The following is a 19842-nucleotide window of genomic DNA, read 5'->3' on the forward strand; positions in this document are numbered from 1 at the left end:
CGCCTGGCTGGCTTGTGCTTTACAGCAGAAAGCTCGCAGGGTGCGATAGCACCAGAGGGGTCCAGGGGCCTCCAGTACTGTTAGAGTCCTTTCTGGGAGGGGGAAGGAAAGAGGAGCCTTATGTTGTGGGGCAGTCCCATCTGCAGGGACTGCCCCACCCAGGGCCATCGAGAGGCCTTCTGGCATCCCTAACTCTTTGCACTCCCACTTGTTAACAACTCCTACAATTCATATTGGCACCTATTTGTCTAGTTCTTCCCCAGCCTATCTGTTTCTCACTGGCAGGTGATAACCCAAATTCCCCATTCTCATTCACCTCTGGTCCAAGTTTGCTTTCCTGTGAATGGGGATGACAACTTTCTCCCAATAGTCCTAAGTCTTAGCACCGGGGAAGATCTCCATCACCAATTTGCTGCAGAGTGACACCTTTGGAACCCTCTGGCTGAGCTGATCTAGAGTTCGAGTAGGGCCAGAAGGTGTCTTTGGGACATTAGGTTTGTCTGTTGAGGTGAATAAGCGAGCCCTTCTCAAGGTGGAGAACACACGAGTTCTGCTTGCACATGTTCTGAGCACCCCAAAACCTCCCTCAGCGCATCTGTGCTGCATCTTATGCATCCAGAGAAGCAAAAGGAACAGAAAACACCAGGAAAACTCTGCAGGAACTGCCTGCAGAGCCAGTGCTGCCCAGAGGTAAACTCTGGAGAAACGGGCACTGCCAGTCTTTGAAGTCCCACGGCAGGACCTGTATTGGCAAAGCTGACATCCAGAGGAAGGTCCTGAAGGGCGAGGAGGTGGGAAATAGCTTTCCAAGATATTTGTCAACATGTACAGAAAGATACTTAATGGAATATTCAAAAGCACTTAGCTGCACAGGTCCCGTAAGGGTGCTCTGATGGAAGGGCAGTACAGCAGGTACCGAGCACTGAGACAGCTAGCATGAGCATGGTGAATATGTGAAAGCAGGGTCAAAAGAGAAAAAGCCCATCTGAAAAAAGAACATTTGGACCAGCAAGGCAAAACTACGTACGTTTGACTTCTGACAGAACAGCTCTGTGAATTTAGTGATGTTTACTAAGGAGGATCTAGAAATCCTTAGTACATTCCTTAGTATTTACACACCCGTAGTAACTGCGTGGAGTATGATGGGAAGACAACCAAATTTCTACATATAATTCTATTTACTATATCCAATGGATGATACAGAGCAATCATTTGTCTTTGTGCTGCTATTAAGCTTGCTGTCCTGCATGGACAGCACTGAGCAGCCAACCCATCCCCTTGTCCCAGCCGTGTTTAAGCGGCAGGTCTCTACGAGCACACTTTTATAGAATCATAGAATCATAGAATGTTTTGGGTTGGATTCAGTCATGCCTGCCATAGGCTCGTTAAATGCGAGCACTCACCATTTCAGCTGCTCCCCCTGACGATGACTTCGAGTGGTTTAATGCATCTGATGATGATGATCATTCTTGCCTGGAGCCGTGGTGAAATGCCTTCACCAACCACCGCTTTATTTAGTGCCGGGGCATTTTGCTAGAGGCATTCAATGGGCAGAACACCTTTCTTTTCTCTTGAGATTAAAAATTACATGAAGTACATGTGAGTTAATACTTTTTTTAGCTTTAAATCTATTTTCCTTGAGTTTCCAGAGATTTACTCCAGGGTTGGAGAAGAATGTTTCCAGGTGAGCCTGATTGGGTTCAGCTAGTTGTGACAGATGCAGTTCATTTGGGGGCAGGAGGGAGAATGATGAAGAGAGGATAAAAGGCTCTGGAAGGGCCCATAGAGTCTTTTCTGTCAGGGAAGCTTTTCAGTCTTCTGTCTTAGCAACTGCCTATTGTTTTCTCCATCTTATTATGCCCTCACCCATTCCTCTTAATTGTTTTCTTCCTTTGGAGTTCTCCCCATCTGCGGATTTGCGACCCTGCAGCAGCCCCTTAGTTATCCCTGGCAAAGACAGCAAAAGCTTCTTGGGGGGAACTCCTTCAGCCAGGACTCGCCGCTTGCCTCCACGCCTGGCCTGGTGCTCCATTGACTGGGATCAGCTCTGCCTCCTGCAGCCCCTGGGCTCTGGGGGCTTTGGTTCTGTCTACAAAGCCACCTACCGTGGTGCAACTGTGGCTGTGAAGCAGGTGAAGAAGAGCAGCAAAAACCGACTGGCGTCGCGACAGAGCTTTTGGGCTGAGCTGAACGTAGCCCGGCTGCAGCACGATAATGTGGTACGCGTGGTGGCTGCCAGCACGTGTGCCCCAGCCAGCCAGAACAGCCTGGGCACCATCATTATGGAGTATGTGGGCAACATCACCCTGCACCATGTAATTTATGGCACTGGGGATGTGTGGAGGCAGGGTGAGGATGATGAAGGAGGATGTGGAAGGCTGGCCCTGAGCATGGAAGAGACTGTGTGCTATTCTTGTGACATTATGACTGGCTTGGCCTTTCTTCACTCACAGGGCATTGTGCACTTGGACCTGAAGCCTGCAAACATCTTCATCACCGAGCAGGGAGTGTGCAAGATTGGAGACTTTGGGTGCTCCCAGAAACTGGAGGAGGGCTTGTCCCAGAGCCTCCATGTTTGCCAGCAAGGGGGCACGTACACACACCGTGCCCCTGAGCTACTCAAGGGGGAGAGGGTCACTGCCAAAGCAGACATCTACTCATTTGCCATCACCCTCTGGCAAATTGTCATGCGAGAGCAGCCCTACCTGGGTGAGCGGCAGTACGTGCTCTACGCCGTGGTAGCCTACAACCTGCGCCCTTCCCTGGCTGCTGCCATTTTCCACGAGTCACTGGTGGGCCAGAGGCTCCAGGGCATCATCAGCTGCTGCTGGAAGGCCAATGTAGAGGAGCGCCTGAGTGCAGCCCAGCTGCTTCCCAGCCTCCGGGCCCTCAGGGGGACCCTCTAGGGAAACTCAGGGTTCTTTCTTACCCTTTCTTCTAGTGTTAACTCTTCTTTCCCTCTGCCTTTCCTCCAAACATAATGAATTTAGCCCCTGGGTGATTTAAGGGCTTTGTTGCTGTTTTTTATACTGTTTAAAAAAATGCTTTGTTATAAGAAGATTATAAATAAAGAGATTTAACAAAACTGTGGGGTTTTGCCATGGAAGGGGATAGAGCCAAGGATCAAGACGTTGGCAAATACAACTTTTTCTGGTTGATCTGTGGTGTGCTGCCTTGCTCAGGGAGAAACCGGGGAATGCAATGTGCAGAAAATAGTTGTTTTCAAATAAGTGAAGTACAAAAAAGGGCTGCTTTTGGAAGGGGTTTTGTACATAATACCTTTTGGTATTTCCAAAATGTCAGATATGAGTAGTTCTTTACACAAGCTAGGTTTGTGCGTTTGAGCTTTTCCTCTTCATTTACCAAGGAATGAGTATGCATCACAAATCAATGAATGCAGAAAAATAAATAGTGTCAGTGGGGTTTTTTTTCTTGTTCTTAGATGTACTTACTTTCAGTAAGTATGCTGTTTCTGAAATGAAAAAAGTGAACTACCTGATCTCCCCATTGAAATAAGGAATCTTTTTGTCAGTCTAAGGGTATTATGAGTAAGAAGATACATTAACAACCTGTGCTTTAGAAGACCTCCATGCTACCAGGTGTGTTAGTTGCAACTTGCTAGTTGGTATAGTGTAAACTTCAGTAACTGAAGTATTGTAAGAGCATCTTGTGTGGAATACAAAGTTCCCAGGCTTTGAAGGCATAGGGAGAGCTTGAAAAAAAAACTAATTGGGAAAACATGAAGGGAGATGTATAGATACAAAACCCCTCCTAAAGCAGGGTAAGGGGGGAATTACTCGCCCTTTGTAATGCATGGGTCAGTATGAGGTGAGATATTGGAAGTGCTGGAAGGAAGGTTGCTTAAAGCAGTAGTAATGATGCTCTGCTGCTGCTCAAAGCACACACTATGGAACTACCCTCTGCGCTGCTTATGCCTTATCTACTAGATTTCCTAATCTGGTTGTAATGTGTCTGGGAGAGGAAGTGCTGTAGGCGATGCCAAAGACAAAGAGCTCCGATTCCTGATTTATCAGAACTGATAATTATAGATCTGTCAAGACCTCAACCCTTATCTGGAGCTAGGAAGATCCGGACTGCTGTAGCTGATATTGCCGTTCTGCCCAAAGACTCCACTTCTTGTTAAGGCAGGACAAAGAATGATGTTTCAGCCAAATTGTTTTTCTTCCTTCCCCTTCCTCCCCTTTGCTTCCATTCTGGAAAAAAATATCCCAAAGGAATTGAGCCAGTTTCCTGATTTCTGACACACATCTGTTCTTATCCCCGTGAAATCCTGGAAATGAGCAACTATGTGAATTTGAGATGATTCTGTAGGTCTTTATGGTATTTGGGTTGGTCATTGAAATTAATGGTTTATAAAGCATATCTAAGCTTAACTATTTCTTGCTTTCCTGTCCCCTTAAGTGGAACTGTAAAACACCATCTGGAATGAAAAAACCTAAGGTAAATTCTGGAATAGATTTCCTGTGCTTACTCTGTCAAAATAATCATGCTATAGAACTAGAACTTACGGTTTTTTTCATGTTGCATAACTTCTTTTAATAAACAAGAAATATCTTATAAAAGTTATCATAATAAGCCAGTATTATAAGGTCTGGCAATATAATCCAGGCCTTTTAAAATTATTAGCTGAGGACATGTAAGACAAAATGTTGGATAAAGCCATTGGCATGCCTCACCTTAACATCAAGCCTGACATAAAAATGTTTCTCCAGTCCTCAAAATAATATAATAAAAAATTGAATTTAAGTTTTTTAGTCACTCCTAGATGCTTATGTGTTGTATTTATTTTGCCAATCTAGGTAGCTTGTTGCTTAAACGGCTAGAAACTTGATATTTTGTGCTTAATGGTACTTTAGCATCAATAAGTGCTACTTGAGTCTCTGTGAAAAATCAAGCACCCTTCAAATTCTCTGTTATACTTGGCAGAAGAATACTGGATGGCCAAGACCTGCTCTTGAAGCATAATCAGCTCTGCAGATGTCTCTGTCAACTTTACTGGATTCTCTTTCAAGGGGGAGTGAGAACTCTGAGCAGCACTCAAGATGTAGGCACATCCTAGCCCACTGTCATAACGATGTTCTCTATTTTTAAGTAACTTCTAAGATTTGATTTGCTGCTTTTTGATTGCTAATGAGCAGTGAGTTAATACTAATCAAGAAACATCTCAGGCCTGATAATTCAGAATTCATTATTTTGCCTGTTTCCCTCACTTTACATCAATTTACCTTGAATTCCCTTCTGCTGGTTTGTAGCTGGCCCTTGCCCTCACTGTCCTAAATAACTCCACCATCAGCAAATTTATTTATCTTATGGCTCACCCTCTTGCACTGTTTATGAATGTGCCGAGCAGTGCAGAACCCTGTGAAACACCACTGGGCGCTTTCTCTAGTTGAGAGAACTGATACTTTGCTTTCATCCTCTGTTCCTATCTTTTCACTTATCCAGCCCAGGATTTTCTGTCTTAAAACATGGCTGCTTAGTACCTTTAAAAGGTTCACAGTGAAGGATTTTTCAAATACCTTTGGAAACCCAAGGGAAACATATCAACCAGCTCCTTATCTGCATACTGTTGGTGCTTCTGAAGAATTCCCATATAATTCAACACCACTGTGAAGCACAACTCCTTCCGACTGAACCAATATTGGCTCCTAAAGCAAATGACATTTCTCTCTGTGTCTGTTAATTCCTTTAATATTGTATCTGCTAATGTATCTTGTACAGATGTCAATCATATAATTAAGTTATTTCTTAAAGGCTTCTATGGGATATGGTCCCGTAGAGAAGAGAGACCCAGGACACCTGGTTGATTTTTAAGGATTGCCTTCTCCAGGCTCAAAATTGGTCCATCCCAAATGAACAGGAAACCGAGCAAGGATGCCCCCAGTGATAAACAAGGAGCTCCTGATTAAACTCAAACATGAAAAATAAACATAAAAGAGGTAGAAGCAGGGTCAGATCACCCAGGAGGAATATAGAGACACTGCCCCAAGTGTGGGGAGACGGGGTTGTAAAAGCCAAAGCCTGTCTCAAATTGGATCTGGTAAAGGATGTGAAGAGCAACAGAAAAGGTTTCTACAGGTATATCCTCAGCAAAAGGAAGACTAGGGGTAATCTGGGCCCACAGATGAATGCGGCAGAGGAGCTGGTGACAACATGGAGAAGGCCAAACTACTCTTCTGTGATTTCTTCACCTCGGTATTTAATGGTAAGGTTTGCATTTTGTAATCGTGGGCCCCTGAGACCAGTGAGAAAGCTGGAGCAAGGGAGACTTATCCTTGGTAGAGAAGAATAAGTTTAGGGAACATTCAAACGAACAGGAGGTACACAAGCTCACGGGACCTGATGGGATGCACCTACAAATGCCGAGGGAGCTGGCTGATGTCGTTTGTGAGGCCACTCAATTATATTTGGAAGGTCATGGAAGTCAGCAGAGATTCCTGAGGACTGGAAGAAAGCAAATGTCACTCCAATCTGCAGGATGGTCAAAAAGGAGGATCTGGAAAACTACAAGCCAGTCAACCTCACCTAAATCCCTGGGAAAGTGGTGGAACAAATAATTCTGGAAACCACTGCTAAGCATATGAAGGACAAGAAGGTGACTGGGATTAGTCAGAGTGGATTTATGAATAGGAAATCATGCTTGACCAACCTGGAGCATTTTGTGATGAGATTAGTGGCTTGCTGGGTGAGGGGAGAGTAGTGGTTGTTGCTCAGCTTGTCCTTAGTGAGGCTTTTAGCACTGTTTCCCATTACATCCTTATAGAGAACTTGATGACGTACAGGCTAGATAGATGGTAAAAACTGAAAACTAGCTGAGCTGCTGGGCTCAAAGGGTTGTGATCAGTGGCATGAAGTCCAGCAGGAGACCAGTCACTGGTAGTGTACCCCAGAGATCAATACTGGGCCCAGTACAGGTTAACATCTCCATTAATGACTGGATGATGGGACAGAGCTCACCCTCAGCAAGTTTTGAGATGATACAGAATTGGATGGAGCAGTCAGTACCTCAGATGGCTGTGCTGGTATTCAGAGGGTCCTTACCTGGTGAAGCTGGAGAAAACGGCCAACAGGAATTAATGCAGGGAACTGTGAAGTTGGGCAGCTGGTGGAGGAGAACCCCACGCACCAGTACGGGTTGGGGGCCGAACAGCTAGAAAGCAGCTTTTTAGGAAAGGACCTGGAGCTCCTGGCAGCCACAGACCTGAACATGAGCCAGCAATGCACCCTTGTGGCAAAGGCGGCCAACAGCATCCAGGGGTGCGCTGCAGAGGGCGATGCCAGCTCTTCCAGAGCATTGCCAGAGGAGATTATTCCCCTCTGCTCACTCAGCACTGGTGAGGCACATCTGGAGCGCTGTGTCGGGCTCAGGACTCTGCCAGAACAAGAAAGTCATGGATATCCTGGACCAGGAGTGCAGCGAAGGGCCATTAAGTTGATGAGGGGACTGGAACCTCTGGATGTGAGGAGAGACTGAGATATGGGACTGTTCAACCTGGAAAGAGAAGTCTCAGGGGGCTCCCACTGGTTTCTATAAATACTGATGGGATGCAGAAAAGATGGAGCCAGGCTCTTCTCAATGGTGGCCAGTGACAGGACAAGATGCGATAGACACAAACTGAAGGACAGGAGACTCTATTTAAATGCAAGAAAAAAACTGTTTTACTGTGAGGGTCAGATGCTGGAACGGGTTGCCCAGAGATGTGGGGGACTTCATCCTTGGAGATACTGAAAACCCAGCTGGGCTTGGTACGGAGCAAGCTGCTCCAAACGACCCTGTTCTGAACTGGGGTTTGGACCCGACAATCTCCAGAGGTCCCTTCCAACCACAAAAGTTCTGCAATTATAATAACATTTGTAGATGCTTGAATTTCAGACAGCTCCTGAGTTCTCCTACAAAAATGTTTCTAGCATGAGCCTATTTTGTGTCCAGGGACAACATGCAAGGAACACACTTTGATTCTTTGTAATGGCTTTGCTTTCTTGGCGAGGGGGTCAGGGTTCAATGATTAGTATTTTCTTGTTTTGGTTTGGTTTTCTTTTAAAAAACCTGACATCAGTAGATCTACCAGAGAGGCTTGATAGATTTCTTGTTCTTGATATTTTGAAAAGTATAAATTATGGGGTTTATGTTAGTTCCTTGCAGGTTTTTTCCACCTATTTTTATATTTAATCCACCCAACTTTTATCCTTTCTGTTTTCTTCATCTGGACACGGGTCCAGGTTTTTAAAAGAAGCCTTCTCGCTTCTAAAGCTGGCATTAAAGCTAATGAGTGTAGCTGCACATTGCTCCTTAGCCCTGTCACACTTGCATACATCCATGTTCAACGTTACCAGAAGGCACACGATGCTAGCAGGGCAGTTGCAGACAATCGTGTTACAACCCTTAGGGGATTCTGTTCATCCAGATTTTTCCCTAAGCCTTTCTAGAGGCTGTTTTTGTTCCTTACCTCTCCTTCCCCAAACATATGAATGCAACACAGTTCCAGACAGTTAGCAAGACATAGTTACAAGTCAGGATAAACCTTAAGGGTTATTTGTACCTAGTTTATTTATTCTCTTCATTCCTGGAACCGATCACCAGCAGTTTGATCAGCCTAAACAGAAGATTTGTTGAAGGCCTGGAGAAAGCACTACAACCAGGTAGTTGTAGTTTATTGACACCTTGCTATGCTTTCGGAGTGTGAAACCCTTGTGAGGCCAGTGCTGAGGATTCTTTCTATGGCTGCCCCAATCATCCAGACAACCAAATATAAAAGGGGCATCACTATTTCTTTCTGTGGACTAAATGCCTTGGCAGGGTATATATAAAAGCACAGTGAGTTTGAAAGGCTGAACTAGCATTCATCTCCCGGTCAGCTCTGTTGGGTCTAGCAAATTTGGAAGTATGGGATCCAGAATTCCACAGATTCAGATGATGCAGCATCGGTGCAAGTCTGGGCACAGTGGTATTGTAAGATGCCCTTGGGCTGTGCCCTCCGGCCTTCTTCCAGCCAGGTATGCTCTATTCAGGGCACGGGTTACCTGGTGCTAAGAACAGGCTGGTCCTCCTCAAATAAGAGTGACTACGCATCTTGACTGTGCTCTTAGGAAGGAACAAAGCCTCATTTGTCCCAAGTGGTAAATACTAGATCACTCATGTCTTACCGTCAACCAAGTTCCACAGCTTGGTATGATTACTTTCCTTGGAAACTAAACTGTTCTTCTATTTAGGTTTGGCGGTTTTTTGTAGCATCAACTGAAGTGCCATTTCTGGGATGCTGTGATGCCATGTCACAGCGGCCATTTTCTCAAGGTGAGCTGTTTTCTTGGCTTTGTTTTACGTTCTCTGTTCACGAGTAGCACAAGCTGCCTTTCAAACTTCCAGCTCTGCAGCGCTGAGAGCTAACTGTTCAAAACCAGGTGGGTTAGAGTCTGCCTCTTAGCAGTTTGGGGTGACCACAGCCCAGATGGGGACTTCAGCTAGTCTTCATCAATCTCCCACCACCCCCAGCCTTCCCCATGTATCTCCTCTTTTCCCTCAGATGGGCACATATGCAAAATTTTACGGGATGCAGTTAAGAAAGACATTTGATGTAATTTTATCTAATTCAAACTGAATCGCCAAATAAGAGCCAATACTAGTTAGTGCTGAAATTGTTTTAGGTCAAAATTAAATTTTTCCATGCAATGGAAAGCAACTTCCAGGTGCTCTCTTGAGTTCTATGAAGTTCAACCATTACTTTAGCAGTCAAGTGATTATAAGACAAGAAAAAATGGTTAGAAGCATGGGAAGTATGCAGTTGTAATAAACAGTTTCTAGAAGAATGAGAAGGAAAACAAAAAGCAAGGCAGTGTAGTTTATCATTCTGTATTACTCTTCACTTACTACAGCTATTAATGAAGGTTTAATGTCTTTGGTTCCCAAACAGAAATATCAACAGACATTTCATAATTGTTTTTTTATAAAGTAAGCATAAGCTGCAATTCTGATGCTACTCTCTTTATTTGAGGATGGATGGGAGTATTACAGTTAAACATATTTGATAATTAAGCAGGGAACGGTTATCTGTTTCTCTTTGACATAGCTTCTGGCTTCCCATCAACAAGGAGCCTCTTTAACCCTGCTCCTGGCTTGTTCTGTTGTTTGCTCCTCTTTCTTTGGAGGCTTCTTCTGTACTCACTTACTTCATATTCCTTTCCCCCTCTCCCCCCCATTTTTGGGTGTCATGGCTTTCAACCCAGAAAGAGGGAGGTAACAACACTATCTTCAAATGATAAAAATACTATATGACTTGGAGGTGGGCACATCCTTAATACAGAAGGTATGATGCGAAGCATGAAGGCATGAGTGTGAAGACATATGGGTTGCTTCTGTATTCTGTGGTAAGATATATCTGCAGCAAAGCAAACAAAACAAAAAAAATATTTTACAAAATATACCACAAATATTTGTAAATTCAATGGGACTTAAGTGGATGCTTAGTATTTGACTTGTGTGTTAATTTTTGCAGCAATAGCATCTGTGTTCATAAATTCAGCCACTAGAACACAGATGAAAACAGGGGCAGAAAACGAATGGTTATTCTTAAAATCAACTACACTTTGAACATTTTACTTACACTTTCTTTTAGCCATTTATCTGCTGCAAATACCTTAATGCAATGCTCAAAGAGCCTCTTTCTATGCTTCAGTTAACCCAGCTGCCAAATATTTGTCTGCCTGTCAGATGAAAAGCCTTAAAACCAGTTAAAGAAGGCAAATGGAACAAAAAAGTCTACTGGCGTCTATCCCAGTCTGCCATCAGCTAAGGATGCCATGGGACAATTTGATAGTAGAGGCACCATCCACCCCTGGACTTCTCCGAGCACAAGGCCGAGTTATGGTCCCTACCCAGCCTGAAGTTCAATAGCCTGAGTGTTCAGCAGAGCAGGGAGGTGACTGCATTTGCCTTTGCAGGGCACCTGGGATAATAGGGTAATTCATAACTTAATAAATATTCTACTGCACATGTGCCAGGCTACAAAGAGCAAAGTAGGCTGCGAACTGGAAACATAGATGTCCAGCTCTTTTTAAGTTACTCCCCCCAAAAGGGCGGAAGGAAAACCAGTTTTGTTTTCAAGCTGTGTATTTTTCTCAACCACTTACTTCAAAAATAGTGAATGAGTTTTGATTCAGGAACGGCACAAGGTGAAGCTGGCCCCAGAGGCAAATATAGAAAGTTGCACCTGAACAGAGATAGTAAACAAGCTGACTGTAAATATGGGAACTGATAGGCTGGGGAGGCTGGATTTTTTTTTTAATAGTAGTTAATAGTATATATTCTATAATACAGTAAGTTTAGAGAGATATCATATACTTTGGCCACATTCTTGTTTCTCTCTTATCTAACAGTCCCATTAAAATGTTTTGCAGATAACACAAAAGCCACACACAAAGCTTTCAAAGGAATGTATCATTGCATTGACATGCCGGTAGATGAATGTCACCCGAATTTCTCTTCGTATAGAAAATGACAGAACTTCTCCAGACCTCCCTTAAAGCTGTCAATCCTTGTATTGCTTTTGGAAGTGAAATGGTTGCTATTAGGTGTTTTTTAATTTCAAGGGGGGAGAAAAGGATATTCTTAAAATTTAATTAATCATTCCTGTCAACAGCAGAGGAAATTAAATTTAATTTTTTTAAAACCTTTTCATACTTGCATAGTTCATTTAAGAAGTTGTGTATTGAATTGCAAACAGAATTTGAAAAAGTGTCCCAACTGTAAAAAAAAATTAGCACAACCTGACAAGTCATAGGAAGGGTAGTATGAACGAGCCATTTGCACAGGGAGACAAGGGAGGTGGCTGGGGGAGGCAATGAGGCAAGCCAGAACCAGGGAGCAGGAAGACACCCCCAAAAATGAACCTATTTGCCACAAGCCTTTCAATCAGTGAAGCTCTCATTGAAAAATAAGTTTATTTTATAAGCACGTGAATTTCTGTGTTGTACACTAGAGCTACCTTCCCACTGGACTGTCAGGACCCTGTATGACTTAAACTAAGGTCTTGAAGAAGTGCTTAAAATTAGATGAGGCCACTGATTCCATTCAGAGCAGTCACCTGTTACCACCAGGTCATAGGAGTCACTGTTATATACAGAAGATTTTAAGAGTAAAAAGCTCAGGTTTCTGTATCAAAGGTGTGCTGGGTTATTTTCAGGAAAGAGCAGAATCAATCCCTAGGTATTAGCATAAGCATTTGTGCCTGCCAGAACAAAGTGATCGGCTCTACCTCACATCAGTAACATTTCACAAGCATGTATGAGAGGCAGTTCTTCCTCTGGGCACGTAAGGGACTCTCAGAAAGGAAATATATCTGCTGTAAGGGTGTGGGAAAGGGGCCATTGATAGAACGAAGTACCTGCTTGGTGATCTCAGAAACATCTTCCAACAGTCATAATTACTGAAAGATTATTTTGCAATATACATATTTTGTACTTGAAAGAAAAACATGAGATCATAATGCTGAAAAAATTACAAGTATTAATGTTTCTTGACATTTTTTCAGGAGGCGTGGCTAGCATACTCAAAACCACCTTCTGTGAACACCACAATAATTAATTTTATTTGCCTAAAAATCAAAAGCTTGACCAGAACTGTCTAAGCACTAATACTATCTCTTCCTCAGTTTTAAACCAGTAGACAATACTGCTCCCCTTGAGCTGCAGCTGGAAAACCCGTTGCTAGCATTTTCACCATGCACAGCGGTGGGAACATTGGAAGTGCAGTTGTGTGCATCTATGTATAACTGCTCTTACAACATTTGAGCAATTGTTGCAGGGGAAGAAGACTTTTCTATTTTATAGTATTTCCTGGGAGACTAACCAATCCATATTCCTATTTGTAACAATGATGTCTTGTAGACTGGTGTGAAAGGACATGTCCACGGCCTGTTTTCGTTACAAGTGAAGTAGGAACTTCTGCCGTATGTTTAGCTGAAAGACAAGTTGGATAGACTTGCTTCACTCTCCTGTAAGTTGTTCCCTTAAACAGAACCGCTGGGTCTTCCATGAAATAGCATTACGGTTGTTGTTCCTGCCCCCCTACCGCAACCTCAGGATTTCTGCGTAGTAGGCTGCAGCTGCCGCTTTGCCACATTAGCTTTTTAGAGAAGTTAGCAAGCCCTTTGAAACCAAAACTTCTTCAGATTTGATGCCTCTTGGATCACTTTCATGTGATGTTGTGGATCCGACCAGCTGTTCTGAACAATCACAGTGTAATGATTTCCTCAGTGGCTAATAATTCCTGTTTCTAAAGCACATCTTTAACACCACAGTATCTCCTTTAGTTCCAGGTCCTAAGTTTTATGTTATTATTCCTGTCTCTGTCAGCTTTTGAGTAATTTAACTTGGCTTGTTCACACAGGGTCAGGTCACGGGAGGAGAAGCATTACTGAATGAGCTTTAGTCTTTCTTTACAGACTCCAGGGTTGGGAAGGGCATCTCTTCGCAAGTCCCACAGAAGTCAATCTGACACCTGGATGTAATCTAGATAAAATTGTGAGATGCAACTAATATCCTGCTCTAACAGTCCTGTACCATCAAGATGGCGATTCCCCCTTGTTTTAAATCTCATCATCATCTATGGCAAGCATTTGCTAAATTTTGTGCTTGCAAACGTTCATCATCTGAAAACTAGTTGGATCAAAAATATCACAAGGAGGAAACTAATCTTAACGGGATGAAGAAAAACTTCTCAGGAAAAAAAAAGGAAAACCATGATGCAGTGATGCATTCTATATCAAAAGAAGTTTTTTTGTCTAGTTGTAAGGCAGTGTGAGGCCAGGATCATTCCTTAAATTATCCCTGCTCCATGATAGAGAGGCGGCACAAGCACCGTGAAACAATTCCCTCCTACTCTGTCTCGCCAAAGAATTAGATTAGATTAAACTGGTCTTTGGAAGAAAAAAACTGATCAGTAACTTCATAACTGGGCTCTAAAACAGTAGACAGAGGGTCATGGGCAAAAATGTATGTGGACTACATATATTGGTAAACATAACTGCTGTAAAATTAATCAACTTTTTCTTCCTCGAGGACAGACATCCAAACATGCAAACACCCTGCTGCCAGTAGCTTCCCACAAAGTCTTTGCAGGAGGCAGACATAAGGAGGAAAGACAACACCAAAGTCTTTACCAGCACAGTATTGTGAAGAGTTCGTACGCACCAACCTGCACCGCTAGTTCCTAAACACTCCGAGAGAGAAGCCAGCGTGCTAAGTGTAGCAAACCAATCTGCATCCTGGAAGCCGTTCCCAATTCAGTCGGTAAAACAGCTTGCTATGTTCAAAGAGTCACATGGATGTTGTTTGACTAGATGAAGCTTTTCAACACGTGCTGCAAACCATTGCAGTCTTCTTGAACTGTCTATTTTTTCAAAGTAACACAGATCACAACAAACTGTGCCAAGCAGTGCCACCTGAAGTGGCCAAATCTGGACTGGACAGATTTGTGTAGTTTGGAATAGATTTTTTATACTTGATTAACCTTTCTGCACATGAAGTCTTCCAAGATGATTTCCAAAATGAAAACTGGATGCAAAAGTAGGAGTTTTGTTTGTGTGTCCACTAGTTCTGCGTTCACTGGACTGATGCCGGGGATTTTTTTGTACAGGAATTGCGTGCCCCCCTCTTGGTAATGTGGCCTGGAAAACAACAGATGATACGGTAGGAATGTCAGTGTAAATAGTGCGTGCGAACAGAATACCCAAATCGGCATGTTCTGAGAGGATGTTTGCCCAAAACCTGATAACGCTAAGAGGAAAGTAACAATAACAAAGTTTGCTTAAGACAATGATCACCCAGGTTAAACAGTAACCAGGGGATCAGATTACCAGGAGCCTTTTGGGAAAAGAAGTTAGCTTGAAAAGCAGCATGAGAATTTGTGATTGCTGGAAGAAACCTTGGGGTGGGAAAGCAGTACCAGAGCAGCAGGCATCATTACTTCTAAGGCCGGGCAGCATCCTCCCCCTCGGACACGGTAAGCGGCTGCCACCCCACTCCCGGTACAGGCTGGGGGACCGACAGGGTGAGGCACGGCAGTGAGGACCCAGCTCTGGGGAGCACACAGGGGAACTCCTGGGGTACGCTTTCACCAGCGTGTGGATTAGTTGAACGGGTACACGTGCCCACACCTCCAACAAGAAGGATTTAGAAACAGGGAAATCTGCACTCCCAAAAGTGGGAGTGTGCATTTGTAACCCACACTTCTTGAAGAGAGGGGATGTGCACAGAGCTGTGTGAATACTTAAGTGGAATCAGTTGTAGTAGGGTACGTAAGAAATTTGTAGGTGCTTATTAACACTTTGTAACCATCTAGTATCGTGATTTCTGTTGTATTGCCAATACTGATCCACAGTATATAGTTCACTGATTACTGGCAAATTGCATGTTGCTAATCAATAAACTGCCTCGGTGTTGTCAAGACTGTGAGAGTTGCACAGTTATTCTCTGCAAAAAGTTGCTGTTTCATTACTACGAATTTAACAGAAGCATCGCATCTGCAGAGCAAGGAGTGGAGAGGCAGCAAACATTCTTCCGGGCAAGCAGAGAAGACATAACTCATCAATTTGAAAAAAAAGCTTACAACTGAACCGGGGCAGGACAAATTCAAATAATATCCTCCTGAAAGCAGCCCAGATGTACAATCCCATTTCAATCCCGAGTGTTCAAGGACATGTTGCAATGATGTACCACAGATTCGGTGTCACTAGAAGTGCTGTAGCGTATTAGCAGTTAAGTATTTTTTGTTACTGTGATTTGTGTCAGAGGAACAAGGCAACACAGGCTGACACAGGAGAAATTTCAGGGAAGTCGTGCTCCAACCAGGTCAATATTAGAAGCCAAGTGTATTATCTGTCAGGTGTAAAATACAGGTTTAGGAGGAAAGAGCTTGCAATAATAATTATGAAGCTCATGCTTCTTACTTGAAAAAAATCTCTCAATGATCGATATTCATGGCAACATTTGTCAACAGTAAAAAAAAAAACCGCTCTTTTTCTGAGTCATGGATCTAGTTCATGTTTTCCATAGTTACATAAAAAAATTTTAAGGTAAAGAGAGCTTAGTATTTGGAGGGGGCTTGCATTTTTAAATGGTGATCTTTATGCCAGAATTGGCATGAAAATTTAAACAATGTAAAATGGACAGGCTAGGTGCAATATGAGAACTCCAGCTGCAAACCAGTGTTCATGCACTGTGTGCTCTGTCTGTCTGCTACCTGCCGAGAACATTAGTTGCCAGTTAGCAACTACCCAACTACACAAATTCATCTTTAAAAAAGGGGTATTTTCAGTTCCAGTGGGCTTTCTGGAAGTTTCAACAGCTGACACAGCTGTAGACACAGTAAATACAGATGTTCAAAATCTATAGAGGACAAAGAGATATGAACAGGTACTACCTAACTGCTGAGTAAAGAACTTGGAGGAGAGTTCTGAGACATGATACAACTGAGTAACTTCAAATTAACACAAGAGGATCAGCAGATACCTACAATTAAGACCAAGCAGACGCTAAAGCCTTTCTTAAAAGGCTTGAAAACAGCTTTCATTGGATTGCTGCTGACTGCTTTAGATACTCCACCACCTACTGATGATTTCCTGAGAAGCCTTGAGTATGATGATCCTGCTGCACAGGCATTTTGTGATCAGAAGTTCAAACAAAATCTTTAAAGTGCATTCAGATTGCAAAGACCTTGGAGAAGGAAGTAATTTTCCAAGTAAATAGGAATATATTTTTGCACTATGTTAATCACCACTGAACGTAAAGAGTGGAGGCATTAGGCTGGCATAACCCAAGTAGCTTCCAGGGAGCTGCCCATGCCAAATAATCACTATAAAAAATGACAAAGCAGATTTAAGGAAGCAAAGCCTCCATTTCAAGAAGTTACTCCAATACTTTGGAAGGTGCTGAGTGACAGAGGCACATCTGCTCATTCAGTTAACTCTTCAGACACACAGGCAGACTCTACCAGGATCTAATCTTAAATGATGACCCCCGTAGCACAACAAGAACGTCTAGGAGATCTCCTCGAAGATCCTTTTGTCACGTGAACAAAGGAAGACAGAAGGTGAATTGACATCTAAAATAAAAAGATTTAGATTTGTAGAATATTGGACCATCTTTTCTGGATAAAAAAATGGCATAATTTAGCCTGTCATGGGGTGGGGTGGGGGGAATCTTCCCAGGCAAAACTTAGCAAGATTAAATGCAATGGCATTAACGAGCTAAAGAACCACGTGACCATTCATTTAGCACAAAGTAAAGATGTTCAGGCTAAAATTAAGTAAAGGACCAAAACCTGGCAAGAACCTAACTCCTACACATACATATTTAATTAATAGGAACTGAATTACTAATTTGGAAGCATAAATTGAATCTAACTGGTTTTACTATAAGCTAGTAGAAAAATACATGGATAACAAAATATTCAGATCATTAATTACTGAAGACCATTTCTGAAGGACAAACTGGTCAAAGGAAGGGAGAAACCCCTCCCCAGTAATCCATAAAAAACAAAGTCAGAAAGTGTCATGAATGCACATGTAACAATATTCTGAGTGATAAATCATGAAACTAGATATTATATTGTTTCTGCTACAGACTACTAAGTCATGTTAAAAGCATACCTTACTTCTTAATAATTTACCTGCTTAATTACATGACATGAGGAGAACACTCCTGGAAGATTAATCTAAAAAGCATATGCCAACAGTGTATTTATATGTACAAACCCAAAACCTCATAACTAAACTGGAGTTAATGTTAGCCGGGAAGAAAACCCTACATTAAAACCAATATGTAACCGAAGGAAAACCAGGCATAATATAAAATATGAATCAGAAGCCAAGAATGACAGAATATTCAGAAGGTAAGCAAGAAGTTTTATTGATAATGGATATTTACCCACGTGAATAGCATGAAGGAGTTTGGGTTTGGTTTTTTTTTTTTTTAATAGTGTATTTCAGAGAAACCAGGACGTTCAGCTAAGTTTCTGTTCTACATTTGTGGAGAAAAAGTAGCATATTTATCTCACTAAATTCTAACAATAGCTAAGGAAAGCCTTAAACATAGGAACAGAAGTAAGGCAGTTGTTAAATCAGCAGCTGAGCTGCCAAAGGAGAATTCTGTGCTGTTAATGTAGATTTTCTGTAAGCTTTGAGAAACCTGGGGAAGCCCAGGAAAAAGAAAAAAAAAAAAATTCAGAGAAAGCTGAGGTGATCCCAATATTAGGGGAAAAAAAAAAAAAAAGTAAGAAAGGAAAAAATTCAGGAACTGACTGTCAACCTTGCATTAATCCCAGGGAAAGACAAAAAATACTGACTTCTTGATATAGGAACAAGAAATAAATGAGGGAATTTTACTTAAATTATACAGCTTGAATGTATGGAAAAATGTATCTTTTCAGATCGACTTTTTTCCCTTATGCAATTAGAGCATGTATTTGGTAGACAATAGGAAGTGTTGTTCTAACATGTTTGTATGTTGACTTCTTCAGTAGGACACCGAGAAACCGGCATAGCTGTGCACATACAGTTCACAGTAAGTAAATTAAAACTGAAGTTACAGATCTGTGTCATCCACAAGGAATCTGTCAGATATATTTCTAATTGAATCCCATGGGAATTAGTTCTTGGCACCACGCTATTCAATATTTTATCTGGAAATAAAGTTTACTAAGAACATTCATAGAAGTAAATAATGTAGCAAGCTTGCTGATTTGGAACCATCGGGATTACTGGAAAATTGTTCCGGCATGATCAGTCTGAGCTCACGTATGTAAGGGGGATGAATATGAAACTCAGAGATGGAAAACTTCCTCAGGAAGTAGTTGGAATAGCTGACAATAGAGTAAACATGGATTCCTTACACATAAGCGAGTTCAAAATTGTTAATGTAGTTGTTAAATGGCTCAGAAAACAAACCACCAGAAACAAATGCTGCTTTCACTGTAGGGAGGAAGAGGCCAGAGAAACAGGACTATCACCAAACCGGATTTTTCCCAAGTGCCGACCTTCACTGGCAAAAGACATTGCTGCATGTCAGGAAGCAATGATAGGATGGCTACTTCTGTATCTGCATTTATTGGAACTGCTCTACCAGGATACAGCATCTAATCCTTCTTTGGACTACTTGTCAGTAAACCAGAGCTTTCAAAGAGCAAATACAAACGATCCAAGTGCAAAACAAGTCTAAAATTGAGCCCCACGATGGACTAATTGGCATACAAGCGTTGCCTCCATCACACGAGGTTTAAGGAGCATACGAAGACCTATTCAAGTATTTTTGGGGGAGGAATTATATTAAGTGCTGTGTGATAGCTAAAAGTAAGTTCAGATTAAAAGCCCAAGGAGTCTTTTCTGAACAACTGTAGTAATTACTAAGTTTCCAAAGGTGGCAGTAGTTTTGCTCACAGCACACATCTATGATTACTGGACAATCCCCTGCCCAAACTAGAATTAAAATATTTTAAAAATATAATCAGAATGACCTTACTGGAGGCCATCAACTTCATAACATCTAACGTGTTTCTCCAGTCAGATACATCTCTCAAGTTGCGATGTAACTAGAACGGGCATGCTCTCAGCAAAACACTTGTTTGGGGATCGACAGTTACCAGTGTCCAGGCCAAATCAGTGCCTGCTCTCATTAAAAGCGCATCCCTGCGATACCCAACCTAGGTAAGTAAAGCAACTTCAATAAATAAAATGAAGTTAAGTTCCTACATTCAGGAATGAACAAAACCAGCATTTCTACTTAAAGCTGCTTAAAACGTCTGTTCTCACACCTCCACTTTCAGTAGTGACT

At 42.3% G+C, this 19842-nt stretch overlaps 2 protein-coding genes across 2 annotated transcripts in view; both read left to right on the top strand.

Annotated features, from left to right (window-relative positions):
• Positions 1-1816: 1816 nt before the first annotated feature.
• Positions 1817-3025, top strand: MOS (MOS proto-oncogene, serine/threonine kinase). The gene has a single exon (XM_009640398.2). It carries the CDS (start codon positions 1857-1859, stop codon positions 2904-2906), a length of 1050 nt encoding a protein of 349 aa, XP_009638693.1. The 5' UTR covers positions 1817-1856; the 3' UTR covers positions 2907-3025.
• Positions 3026-19611: 16586 nt separating this feature from the next.
• Positions 19612-19842, top strand: part of RPS20 (ribosomal protein S20) — a 3447-nt gene continuing 3216 nt past the window's right edge. Inside the window, exon 1 of the mRNA XM_009640280.2 lies at positions 19612-19715. Within this exon, the coding sequence (XP_009638575.1) occupies positions 19612-19715 (104 nt within the window). The remainder of the gene's footprint in view (positions 19716-19842) is intronic.

The sequence above is a fragment of the Egretta garzetta genome, unplaced genomic scaffold (genome assembly GCF_000687185.1).
Source record: "Egretta garzetta isolate BGI_Z169 unplaced genomic scaffold, ASM68718v1 scaffold340, whole genome shotgun sequence".
Classification (NCBI taxonomy): Eukaryota; Metazoa; Chordata; class Aves; order Pelecaniformes; family Ardeidae; genus Egretta; species Egretta garzetta.